The following is an 11,898-nucleotide window of genomic DNA, read 5'->3' as shown; positions in this document are numbered from 1 at the left end:
TAAGTAGGTTGGCTAAAAATGAACGCGTGGCGGCGCTATTTCTCTTTAGCGGTGGCTTTTCGTCATCAAAAAAGTTGGTAAAAGTTGTAAATTACGAATGACACCTGTGTAAAATTGTAAAGAGAAGTTAACTGTGACACTTTGTACTCCCGTTGCTGTTTGATAGATTCATACTTTTAGCGATAAATAACATTAACATGCAAGCCAACTGTACCCGATTCTCTCTAGGAAAATACAAATAACAAAAAAAATTGCGCCCTCAAGAGTAATGCGCCTTTTAGTTTGTAAACAAATTCCGTGCAGTGTTGTGTTAATTTTCAAGACATTCCGATCCCTCTTATCTGTCTAAATTGTGTTCGCAATTAAGAAGTTATTGCTAAAGATGGACCGATGGCTACAAAAGGAAATTGAGCTGAATCAGAAGCATGAAGAAATGTGAGTTCAAAATACGACGAGTATGTAGTTGTGATCATGGAGCTATCCATGATGTGATATTGAATGTGATGCAAGCCCAGACCAGAGGTGGCAGAGTCATCATGAATTGAATGTTTATGGAAATTGATGTTTTACTAAACTCAAAACTGTAGTGTAACTTTATCTATAGTTTATAGTATAAATTACAAGTATGTCACTCAAATCACTGGTGAGCGGTGACAAGTAAACAAACGAGAAAGATACCTGTTTCTTGTTACCTCTAAAAAGATAGTTGAATTGATTTTATTTTTATGACGTGATGACATCATGAATTAGTTAGAACTATTACAAATTGACGAATAAGAATGTTACAGATCAACGTCTCTTTGCCACTTGTTGATTGTTCACTCAATATCTTCCATATTTTGATGTATCCATGGAGAACTCTGATCCACCAGGACTCATTTCGCTTGTTATCATAGCTGCATTTACCAATCATTATCAACTAACTCAAGACAACTCGACAATTTTAAAGAAAGTCTGACTCTGACGGGTCGATAACCCTGTAGGGTATAACTTTACAATAATATACACTTACCCTATTTCTGAGTCTGGGCAGAATTAAGCTTCATTTGGCGGCGCTGGTCAGCTTTGGCTTCATTCAAATTATTTAAGATCTCCCAAATACAATTACTAGCTACTATTTATATTTAATTATTAAGAGATATTTCTTTATACCCTAATGGTGTCCTCCAGCTGAAAGGTTGCTGTATAGGAGTAGTGTACTACCAATTCAGTTTCCAGTCAGCCCTTGGACAACCACAATAAATGAACCTTAACAAATACTACGACTACATGTATATAAGTTAGAGAGATACAACCTTTCTGTACCAAAATCTGGAGAAGAGTGAGGGCGACCAATTGTCTGCATTCACTTTTATATGGCTAAGGAAAAAGATTAGGGCCTGCTCAATGGGCGTGCACAAAGGAACTTACAATAGCCTTTTATACTACACTGGGGGTTTTGGAGCTGATTGTTCACCATTTACAGCTGACATTCCCAGATGGTCACATACAATAGGGGAATGGTAAAAGTCTCTGAGTGCAAGCACTAAAAACTAACACATGCTTGGCAGCTGTCAATGGAATTCACTACAACCCCAACAAAACAACAAGTTTACAATACTCTCACAAAAATGTGCGATGATTCTGCTCAACCTCATAATACTCAAAAGTTCTAGGAGGAGTACCCTACTCCTAGAACTATGAGGAATGTGTCGCTATCATTTCTACTCCTAGAACTATGAGGAATGTGTCGCTATCATTTCTACTCCTAGAACTATGAGGAATGTGTCGCTATCATTTCTACTCCTGGAACTATGAGGAATGTGTCGCTATCATTTCTACTCCTGGAACTATGAGGAATGTGTCGCTATCATTTCTACTCCTGGAACTATGAGGAATGTGTCGCTATCATTTCTACTCCTGGAACTATGAGGAATGTGTCGCTATCATTTCTACTCCTAGAACTATGAGGAATGTGTCGCTATCATTTCTACTCCTGGAACTATGAGGAATGTGTCGCTATCATTTCTACTCCTGGAACTATGAGGAATGTGTCGCTATCATTTCTACTCCTGGAACTATGAGGAATGTGTCGCTATCATTTCTACTCCTGGAACTATGAGGAATGTGTCGCTATCATTTCTACTCCTGGAACTATGAGGAATGTGTCGCTATCATTTCTACTCCTGGAACTATGAGGAATGTGTCGCTATCATTTCTACTCCTGGAACTATGAGGAATGTGTCGCTATCATTTCTACTCCTGGAACTATGAGGAATGTGTCGCTATCATTTCTACTCCTGGAACTATGAGGAATGTGTCGCTATCATTTCTACTCCTGGAACTATGAGGAATGTGTCGCTATCATTTCTACTCCTGGAACTATGAGGTTCGTATCACTAGTTCGTGGAGACAATAAATAGCAGAACGAACCTCGTATAGTTCTAGGAGTAGGAGTACCCCATCACCCCACAAACACAAGTGCCCTTTTTTTATCAGTGTTTGAATGATTCAGCCTCATTTATATTTTTGTTGTTTTCCAATTGAATCTCAATGAATGTAGATTAGTACGACGTGAGGCGTTATTGAAGCAGACAGAGTTACGTCTTGGAGATACTCAGGAGCTTAGTGCATCGGTGGCTCATCATTGGGGCCAGGCTAAACAGAGGAACCAAGAACTAATTCAGGTGAGGGTCAGGATGCTAGACTTATCATATATAACACATTTAAAATCTTCCAAGCTGAATTCTTGCTAGGCCTACATATTTTTGTATACTAGTGGTGTCATATTCATCTCAAACATACATGTATCAACTTCAACTTTAACTTATATTTGGGTTTGAACAAAGACAAATTTACTGGAGCGGGACCTGAACCAATGATCTCCGGATCAACGTACCGGCACTCTACCAACTGAGGTATCCATTATTCAACCCTATGTTGGTGGTCTCCCCATTATGCCTTGTTCGGGGTAGCCAGGGATCACACCCAAGTTTTCATCACAACCTGGAAAGCAGTGGCCAGGGGATCACCTTAAGGGAATGCAACCTTTTAATATTGTATCAAGTAGCCTAACAAGTCACAAGGGAAACTGACTTGGTAAGTCATGTTTCCCTTGTGGTTTATTACTTGAACTTGAAATTTAAACTACACTCATGATTTCTGATCATATATTGATTATTTTGATCTTTGAATAGGAGATAGTTCAGTGTCAGACAGAGGCACGCATCCAGTCAGCGAGACCGTCATCATTTCAACTGACTGCACTTAAGGTAAGTTCTTCAACCATTTGACCTTAAATACGTTTGACCTAAAAAAAAATTGGTGCAGAGTTCAATACTATTGCCACAATGATCAGACTGTTAAAGGCACTGAACAGGTTCGGTAATTGTCAAAGAAGACCAGTATGTTCACTTGGTGTATCCCAACATATGCATAAAATAACAAGCCTGTGAAAATTTGGACTCAATTTGTCATTGAAGTTGCAAGAAATGGTGAAAGAAAAAGCACCCTTGTTGTACAAAATAGTGTGCTTTCATATAGGAATAAAAGACTTCTGGCCAGAAGTCGTTTATTAATTTAGTGAGAAATTACCTCTTTTGCAAAAACTACGTTACTTCAGAGGGAGTCGTTTCTCACAATGTTTTATACTATCAACAGCTCTCCGTTGCTTGTTAATACAAAGTAAGGTTTTATGCTAATATATATTTTGAGTAATTACCAAACGTGTACAGTGCCTTTAATTCACAAAGTACAGGATTGGTCATTTTTCAGTAAAAAAGGATAAAACTTGGAGGTTGACTATAGCAGTGCCCAGTATGTAATATGTACCGCTATTCATTGTAAAATGTAAACTATAGCTACTTTTTGTGTGAAATTGCAAATGAAAGTTTGAGAAACAATGACCAATGGAAGAATCTGTAACAAGAATACACAATCTGCTCGGCAGGTAAACCTTCTCTTTAGTGTGGATCAAATTAGAGGAAATTAGTAAATCTTCGGAGTTTTGCCATCTACAGGCCTTACTGTTCGATCAGTGCACGTTGATCAACAGCAAGACCACACAAAAGACACAGAGACACAACATTTGTGAATTAATGGTTAATTCTATTGTGCCTGCCTTCCACAAGAGGGGGCTATTTGTCTCATCCAACAAAAATAAACGTGCTCTTGGTTGTTTGATTTACATTGAAACTCATTCAGAAATACAGTTCATTTAATCACTTTATTTCATGAATGTTTACCGACCCTGTCACAACCGACCCTGTCGGTTGTCTTAACCCTTTGGTGCACAGATTAATTTTATTGTTTTAAACAAATCTCGTTCATCCATGTTTTTCTCAAAATTTAATTAGGGCCCCCTATTGACATCGCTCTGAACAACAGAATGAGGGCATGAGAATGAGGGCAGTATATAGAATAGGTGTTGTAGGTTTTAAGACCGTTTATCAGCGTCCAATTTGAATGTGTTCTAGCGCACCAAAGAGTTAAAGACAAATGGACACGTTTGGTAATTTTAAAAGACACATCCTCTCACTGGGTGGATGCATAAAAGAACAGACCTGTGAAAATTTTAGCTCAATTGGTCGTTGAAGTTGTGAGGTAACAATGAAAGAAAAAACACCCTTGTCACATGGAGCTGTGTGCTTTCAGATGCTTGATTTCGAGACCTCAAATTCTAAACTTGAGGTCTCAAAATCAAATTCGTGGAAAATTACTTCTTTCTCGTAAACTACGTCACTTTATAGGGAGCCGTTTCTCACTATGTTTTATACTATCAACCACTCCCCATTAAAGGCAGTGGACACTTTTGGTAATTGTCAAAGACTAGCCTTCACAGTTGGTGTATCTCAACATATATATGCATAAAATAACAAACCTGTGAAAATTTGAGCTCAATCGGTCATCGAAGTTGCGAGATAATAATAAAAGAAAAAACACCCTTGTCACACGAAGTTGTGTGCGTTTAGATGGTTGATTTCGAGACCTCAAATTCTAAATCTGAGGTCTCGAAATCAAATTCGTGGAAAATTACTTCTTTCTCAAAAACTATGGCACTTCAGAGGGAGCTGTTTCTCACAGTGTTTTATACTATCAACCTCTCCCCATTACTCGTCACCAAGAAAGGTTTTATGCTACAAATTATTTTGAGTAATAACCAATAGTGTCCACTGCCTTTAATCATTACCAAGTAAGGTTTTATGCTAATAATTATTTTAAGTAATTACCAATAGTGTCCTCTGCCTTTAAACAATTTCTTTCACCAGACTATGCAAGTCCTTGATCACACCTTGCTCTCTCAATGGGTGTTTATTACTCTCATTGGGTCATGGCCAAGTGGAACACACTTCCGATGAATACGTACATTTATTACAACCTGTCAAATAATAATAGGGACAATAAAAAAAAGGCTGGTACAACTACACAACAGAGGGGTTCATCTGTTCCATCAGTTGTTTCTTCTTTTGGACATAAAATTGTATTTATCTACTTCCAAATAAACTCAAAGGGGCCAGCTTTGATTTAAGAGATATCCAGGGAGGGATGCTAGATTCAAATTGTAGTATTCACAATTCCAGCGAGTAGCATTTGATACTAGGCCAAAAATACTAAAGATTCAAAATTCAGAAATTTTATGTATTAACTTTATTAATTCTTAAATTATTTAAAAACAATTTTTTTTACAAATACATGTACATTATTTTCTTTCTTGTTTTCTTTTCTTTCTTTTTAATTTTTTAATATAAAAAGTAAAGCAAAACCAAAACAACGTTTTCAAAATCCTTTCAAATTACCCATCTACTCTCATGAGTTCACATTGAAAACCTAAGTAGCCTCCTTCTATTCCATGTACTGTTCTCACCCCCTCTGTTGTAAATGACAACCCCACCCTCTTAGGATGATAAATAGCATTGTTATTTCTGTGTGTCAACCCTTAGTCATCTATAATAAAACAAAAGGCAGCGTGTCTTTGTTGTGTGCCACGTGGAGAGAAGTAGGTTCAAAGTCTATGTACAAGTATACAGCTGTTAGTGTCTCTTTGTACAACGGCACATTATCTGAATATGAACAAACATTTCAAAATATAGAATGGTTTAATAACTATATCTAAATGAGTTGGGGTGGTTCTGAAAAGAACCGTTGGTTAACTCGACGTTTCGATCAGTATGCTCTGATTGTCTTCTTTCTCCAGAAGACGATCAGAGCATACTGATCGAAACGTCGAGTTAACCAACGGTTCTTTTCAGAACCACCCCAACTCATTTAGAGATAGTCATTACATGGTGTTACCGCAAACCCTTCTATATCTTATTTCCACCATGCAAAGTTTCAAAATAATAGTAATTGATGCAAATGGCAGTGGATCAAGTTGGCAGAGTGGAATGCTTCCTTGTCTAAAACCTTGGACACATACATGTAGGACCTTGGTTAGGATCCCAGATCACAGTCTTGCAACCTATTTTAGTCCCATTTTCCTGGTTTCATTTCAATAATTGAGTCACAGTTTCTGGTGATTTAAGATCCTTATTATTAACTTCAAATGATGCCTTGCCTGTTACTGTCACCATGCTACTTTAAAACAAAGAACTTTATGATTTACCTTACGAAAATGACTAAAGATGTACCAATCTAAGGGAGAGATTGAAAAAACTGTATTTTCACCACTGTCTCGGCACCCTGGAACTGCTACTGTCAAGAGGGGGCCCTACACACAAAATAGGTCATGATTTGGCACTAACCAGAATTTTGTTTCTTAGGATCTTGGGTTTTATTACCAGAAAGATACAATAAATGAAGTAGAGTAAAAAGCCTTTAACATGTGTATGGACTAGCCAGTGGAAAATGGGCCTATACGGGTATGTTTCGGTTCATATTCCCAACTTTCTCAGAGCGGTGTTTAAAACATGACGTCATTGGATTTCAACAACTAATTAAATGGGTCTCTACATTCCAAGGAAAAATTCTTTGTCGACATACAAAATGTCAAGTTCATGTCCCTTTTGAGGAATGAGCCAAAACGTTCCATACAGACCATTTTTTCTTAAAAAGATTTCCTAGGATATTTTTATGTTGACATTTTGCCCCTTAAGGGTATCGAATACTATGGCTTTTTACACAATTTTGATGCGAGGTTAGAGGATTGTAATTTTGTCCCCACTCACATTAGTACTCGTTCTATTAGCAGTATCAGGAAAGTCACACAACAGAATTTGATATATCCCTTGCTCTTCAAGCTTTTGTCCCAGCAGAATAACAGTCCCAAGTACAGAAACTACAAGTCATTAAATGTATTGTTAAAACAAATTGCTTTCAGTTTTGTTGTATTCTCAGTGCACAATGTCATGAAAACAAAAAAAACGGTTGCAACTTACTCATGGATTGATACTGTCGAGTGAAACTGTCCAATTTATGCAACAAATTTCCCCAATAAATTGCGCACTTATTGTCTATAGAATCAATATGCATGTCTGTGAATAGTTTAATTCAAATTGCTCTTCACTACTGTTATATTTTGAATAGTGCTAATTACTGTACAAGAAAAGCATTTTTTAGAGAAGGGGTGGCAGAACATAAGTCGGTTGTAAATTACTAAGTTGTAATATTTCTTAAAGACAGTGACATTCCCTAACAAACCCATACTATTTTAAATTTTTGACCCCCCCCCCCCCCAAAAAAAAGAAGAATTTATATTTGTCTTCTAAGATAGTCTCTAAGATAGTAAGGATTATTTCAGACCAGAATCTTTGTTTTACAAATCTCCAACTCGTATTGTTTTACATGCATGGAGCTCTTATCTGAAACATCGTTGTCCATTCGTTTCCTTGTTTTCATCAGCCATTATTTTTGGTTTTATTATTTTTTCTGTTGGAAGTAAAATAATCAGAGACAGTTGAATAAAAACATCAATATATGCAACAGCTGCACGGGTAGATCTGTATAGTTGTTGTTATAAAAAACTTTCCAAAGAGTATTGGACGATTTTAAGTGCATTGTTGTTGAATATAATCACACGGCAAAGGCCAAGGCTGGACTGTTCCATTTCAAGGGGAGAAGCCGGGGGGAAATGGATTTTTTTTTTTTTTAATTAATTGAAAACATTTCAAAAGTCACAGCAAGAGATTGAATTTGAAATACAATCATAATACAATAAATATGTTAAAAATATAAATATAAATATGAAGGGCACAAAAGGCCATAAAAGATCTACAACAAAAACATGGAACACCGAGGAAAAACAATAATTATAATGATACATACAAAATACAAACTAAAAATACTGTGTTGCAGTTACTGTGTGGGTATCCTGCTTATTTTAGATAAGCAGATTACTTTTATGCAGTATTTTCTGCTTAAAGGCAGTGGACACTAATGGTAAATACTCAAAATAATTATTGGTATAAAACCTTTCTTGGTGACGAGTAATGGGGAGAGGTTGATGGTATAAAACATTGTGAGAAACGGCTCCCTCTGAAGTGCCATAGTTTTCGAGAAAGAAGTAATTTTCCACGAATTTGATTTCGAGACTTCAGGTTTAGAACTTGAGGTATCGAAATCAACCATCTAAACGCACACACCTTCGTGTGACAAGGGTAGTTTTTCTTTCATTATTATCTCGCAACTTCGATGACCGATTGAGCTCAAATTTTCACAGGTTTCTTATTTTATGCATATGTTGAGATACACCAACTGTGAAGGCTAGTTTTTGACAATTACCAATAGTGTCCACTGCCTTTAAGCAGCTCTTCAAAATTAGGCTCTGGTCATTGCCTTGTTGCCCCTCGAAACGCTCCAGTACAAATTAACAGTAGCCTCATTATAAAGTAGCCCCGCCTTGCCCTCACAGTGAAAGGAATCCTCAGACCTGCCCCTGCCTGGTACGAATTTGGATTGCTTGACCCTTTATTCTGTTACTCATTAATCGAATGCATTGGTAAACTTGTTTGCTTACATCCTTTTCGTGTGTGTCATTACTACTGTGAAACCATAGGCAGATGCTGCTTTGTTGGTCTGAGGGTCTGGGGACAAAAACACTGTTATGAAATCTACATAAAGGCTGCATGTCACTGTCAAGAGAATTTTTGTTCAAAACAAATTTATTTTATGGACTAGCTGAAAACCGAGATGACAGATGTGCCAAATTTTTTTTGTTGTTACTATTAGGGATCACCTGTTTTTTGTATTATTAGGGATCGCCTTAGTATTTTGCAGATGTCATATTCCCTGCACGCTAAAGCAAATATGAAGGTTGATTCTCATAAGTTGAAAAGGGGCCAGACTAAATTTTCTTCGCAGTTTTGGTTTGGTTACAGCAACCTGATTGAGGTTTAACAACATAGTTTTAGATGTGATTGAAAAAGAAAAGAGAGAAGATTTTTTTTTTACGCCCAATTCATTGTGTTTATATCTGTAACTTTTTGATTTAGTACTCATAGTTTGTGTGGTAAGGTTATGGGAAAATGTTACTGGTCTTTTGCCTGTAGGCATAAATAATTTCCGAGCACAGACAAATCTTGCTTAACAGAAATTAGTTACCAGCCAAAATTACATAAAGTTTACATTGTTTGTTTGTTTGTTTAAATGATCTTCCCATCGAGGGAACTCCGCAAACTCTCACAAGGGATATAAACACCAAGCTGGCAACAGCCAATCTCTCTCTCACAAACATTGGTTTAACGTCTATGATTATGAATTACAAAAATCAAGAAATTGTGATTCATTAACTAGACGACAATATTTATTCAAGTCATTGTGAAATCAGTGGTTAGCTGGGGGATTCGAACCCACAACCTTGTGATTGCAAGTCCTGCAAACTAACCACTTGACCACGGTGGCAGCCCCACTCATTTGTTGTTTGCTTTAGCATTATTTTCTGCTGAGCAGCTCCATGAAATCAGGCCCTGACAGAACACACTGGTAATTCAACGATTGCTTTTGTTGGGTAACAACACTCCAATGATGGTTTTATTTGCTGTTTGTGTACACAGGAGCGATATTGGGAGATGGTGGAAAAAGAAACACCCAAGTGGAAGGAAGAGGTAAAGAAAGCCAAGAGAGATAAGATTAATCCACCAAGTGCTAGGTGACAGATTACCAACCAACTGACTACCAGCTAACTGGGTAGGAAGAGGTGAAGAAAGCCAAGATAGATAAGAAAAATCCACCAAGTGCTAGGTGACAGATTACCAACCAACTGACTACCAGCTAACTGGGTAGGAAGAGGTGAAGAAAGCCAAGATAGATAAGAAAAATCCACCAAGTGCTAGGTGACAGATTACCAACCAACTGACTACCAGCTAACTGGGTAGGAAGAGGTGAAGAAAGCCAAGATAGATAAGAAAAATCCACCAAGTGCTAGGTGACAGATTACCAACCAACTGACTACCAGCTAACCGGGTAGGAAGAGGTGAAGAAAGCCAAGAGAGATAAGAGTAACCCACCAAGTGCAAGGTGACAGATTACCAGCCAACTGACTACCAGCTAACTGGGAGGAAGGGCTGAAGAAAACCAACAGAGATAAGAGTAATCCACCAAGTGCAAGGTGACAGATTACCAGCCAACTGACTACCAGCTAACTGGAAGGAAGAGGTGAAGAAAGCCAAGAGATAAGAGTAATCCACCAAGTGCTAGGTGACAGTTTACCAGCCAACTGACTACCAGCTAACCTTGTAGGAAGAGGTGAAGAAAGCCAAGATAGGGTGCATTCGTTTAGCTTCCCTGGGTCGACCCAGGGAAATGCTAGTCTTAACATTTCAACTTTGTGTAGTCTGTGAGTTTCTTAATTGAACTCAATGCATCATGAACTTCAGATGTGAAGACGGAATCATTGCTTAGCACTGTTAGGCCTACTGTAGAGATTTAGCTTCAATCATAATTTGAATGTTGACCACCTTGCTTTAAAAAAAAACTTTCACACTGCACGTGTTTCAAGGGAATTCCTGGAAAATTCCCCAGGAAATTCCTGTCGTAAAGTTCCCTAAGACGTTAGGGGGGGGGGGGGTTCAAGTTTCCAAGGAAGTTTAGGGGTTTGAGTTCCCTGGGATTTTCCTGGGGTTATATTTATCATGTTGATTTGATTTGATTTGAATTTATTCAGATAAATGCAGCAAGAACATACACAGCAGCGGAGGTTACACAAAGACAGGAGGTTATTCATTCATTTTTGTAATGCTGAAAAAGTCCTTTGCCATTAATCAGCAAAGGAGCAAGCATAGTTACTCTGATGCAAGTCTGATGCAAAAAAAAAAAAAGAATTAGAAGAAGTAAAGTCTGCCTTGAGCCATGATGTCTATCTGGTTTTATTGGCATTAAATGACTGAGAATATTTGTGTATCTCAAAATGTCCTGTGTGCAAACCTTCTATTACAACTTAAATCTAAAACATATCCACCATAACTGTGCAATTTGTTTGGTTGTGATTTTACAGCACCTAAACTTAAACTTGCTCAACCTTGGACCGGCAGTCCAATCTGGTTTATCAAACCTTGATGTCAGAGCTGCCCCTTAGTTTAGAGCTAACCTTATTAAAATCTATTTTAAAAACATTCCCTTTTGAAGAAACTATGAAGTTAATTTTGATAACTCTAATACTTCTCTTGCATTCCATAATTTTTGTATATTGCATAAAATATTTGTTTGTACACAAATACCGTGTGTTCTTTTTGTAAATTGAGTGAGGAATATAGATTTCTGTATATTAAAAGATCATTAGAGAGATTATTTATTTGTCTGTCTAAATTATGTGAATCTGTTGAGTTGACTTGAAATAAGGAAAGCCAACAATGTATGTACAGTATGTAATCTAACAATTTGTCAGCCGCACAAGTAATACTTGTGCGGTTCTGACAAATTGTTAGACAGACAGACATACATACATTGTTGGCTTTCCCCATTTGATTCCCATTTCTTTAATCTTTCTTG

At 37.3% G+C, this 11,898-nt stretch overlaps 1 protein-coding gene across 3 annotated transcripts; it reads left to right on the top strand.

Annotated features, from left to right (window-relative positions):
• The first annotated feature begins 288 nt into the window (after positions 1 to 288).
• Positions 289 to 11,697, top strand: LOC117301412 (uncharacterized protein C3orf14-like). Of its 3 annotated transcripts, none has more exons than XM_033785402.1 (5): positions 289 to 435; positions 2,543 to 2,666; positions 3,177 to 3,251; positions 9,966 to 10,016; positions 10,385 to 11,697. In XM_033785402.1, the coding sequence occupies exons 1-5, from the start codon at positions 383 to 385 to the stop codon at positions 10,430 to 10,432; spliced, it is 351 nt and encodes a 116-aa protein (XP_033641293.1). In that variant the 5' UTR covers positions 289 to 382; the 3' UTR covers positions 10,433 to 11,697. The 3 variants fall into 3 exon arrangements, with proteins under 3 accessions (XP_033641293.1, XP_033641284.1, XP_033641276.1); XM_033785393.1 differs by having other exon boundaries at positions 10,109 to 11,697; XM_033785385.1 differs by having other exon boundaries at positions 9,966 to 11,697.
• The last annotated feature ends 201 nt before the right edge of the window (positions 11,698 to 11,898 follow it).

Source organism: Asterias rubens, chromosome 1 (assembly GCF_902459465.1).
Source record: "Asterias rubens chromosome 1, eAstRub1.3, whole genome shotgun sequence".
In the NCBI taxonomy this organism is placed as follows: Eukaryota; Metazoa; Echinodermata; class Asteroidea; order Forcipulatida; family Asteriidae; genus Asterias; species Asterias rubens.
Note: the sequence above shows the minus strand (reverse complement) of the source record. Positions and strands in the feature narration are given on the sequence as shown.

What these genes read in the sequence shown, in the direction of transcription:
- LOC117301412 (XM_033785402.1), top strand. Translation starts at nt 383, where the DNA reads ATGGACCGATGGCTACAAAAGGAAATTGAGCTGAATCAGAAGCATGAA. An exon ending in GGAACCAAGAACTAATTCAG is followed by an intron (nt 2,667 to 3,176) that starts GTGAGGGTCAGG and finishes ATCTTTGAATAG; the next exon opens with GAGATAGTTCAGTGTCAGAC. An exon ending in CACCCAAGTGGAAGGAAGAG is followed by an intron (nt 10,017 to 10,384) that starts GTAAAGAAAGCC and finishes GGGTAGGAAGAG; the next exon opens with GTGAAGAAAGCCAAGAGAGA.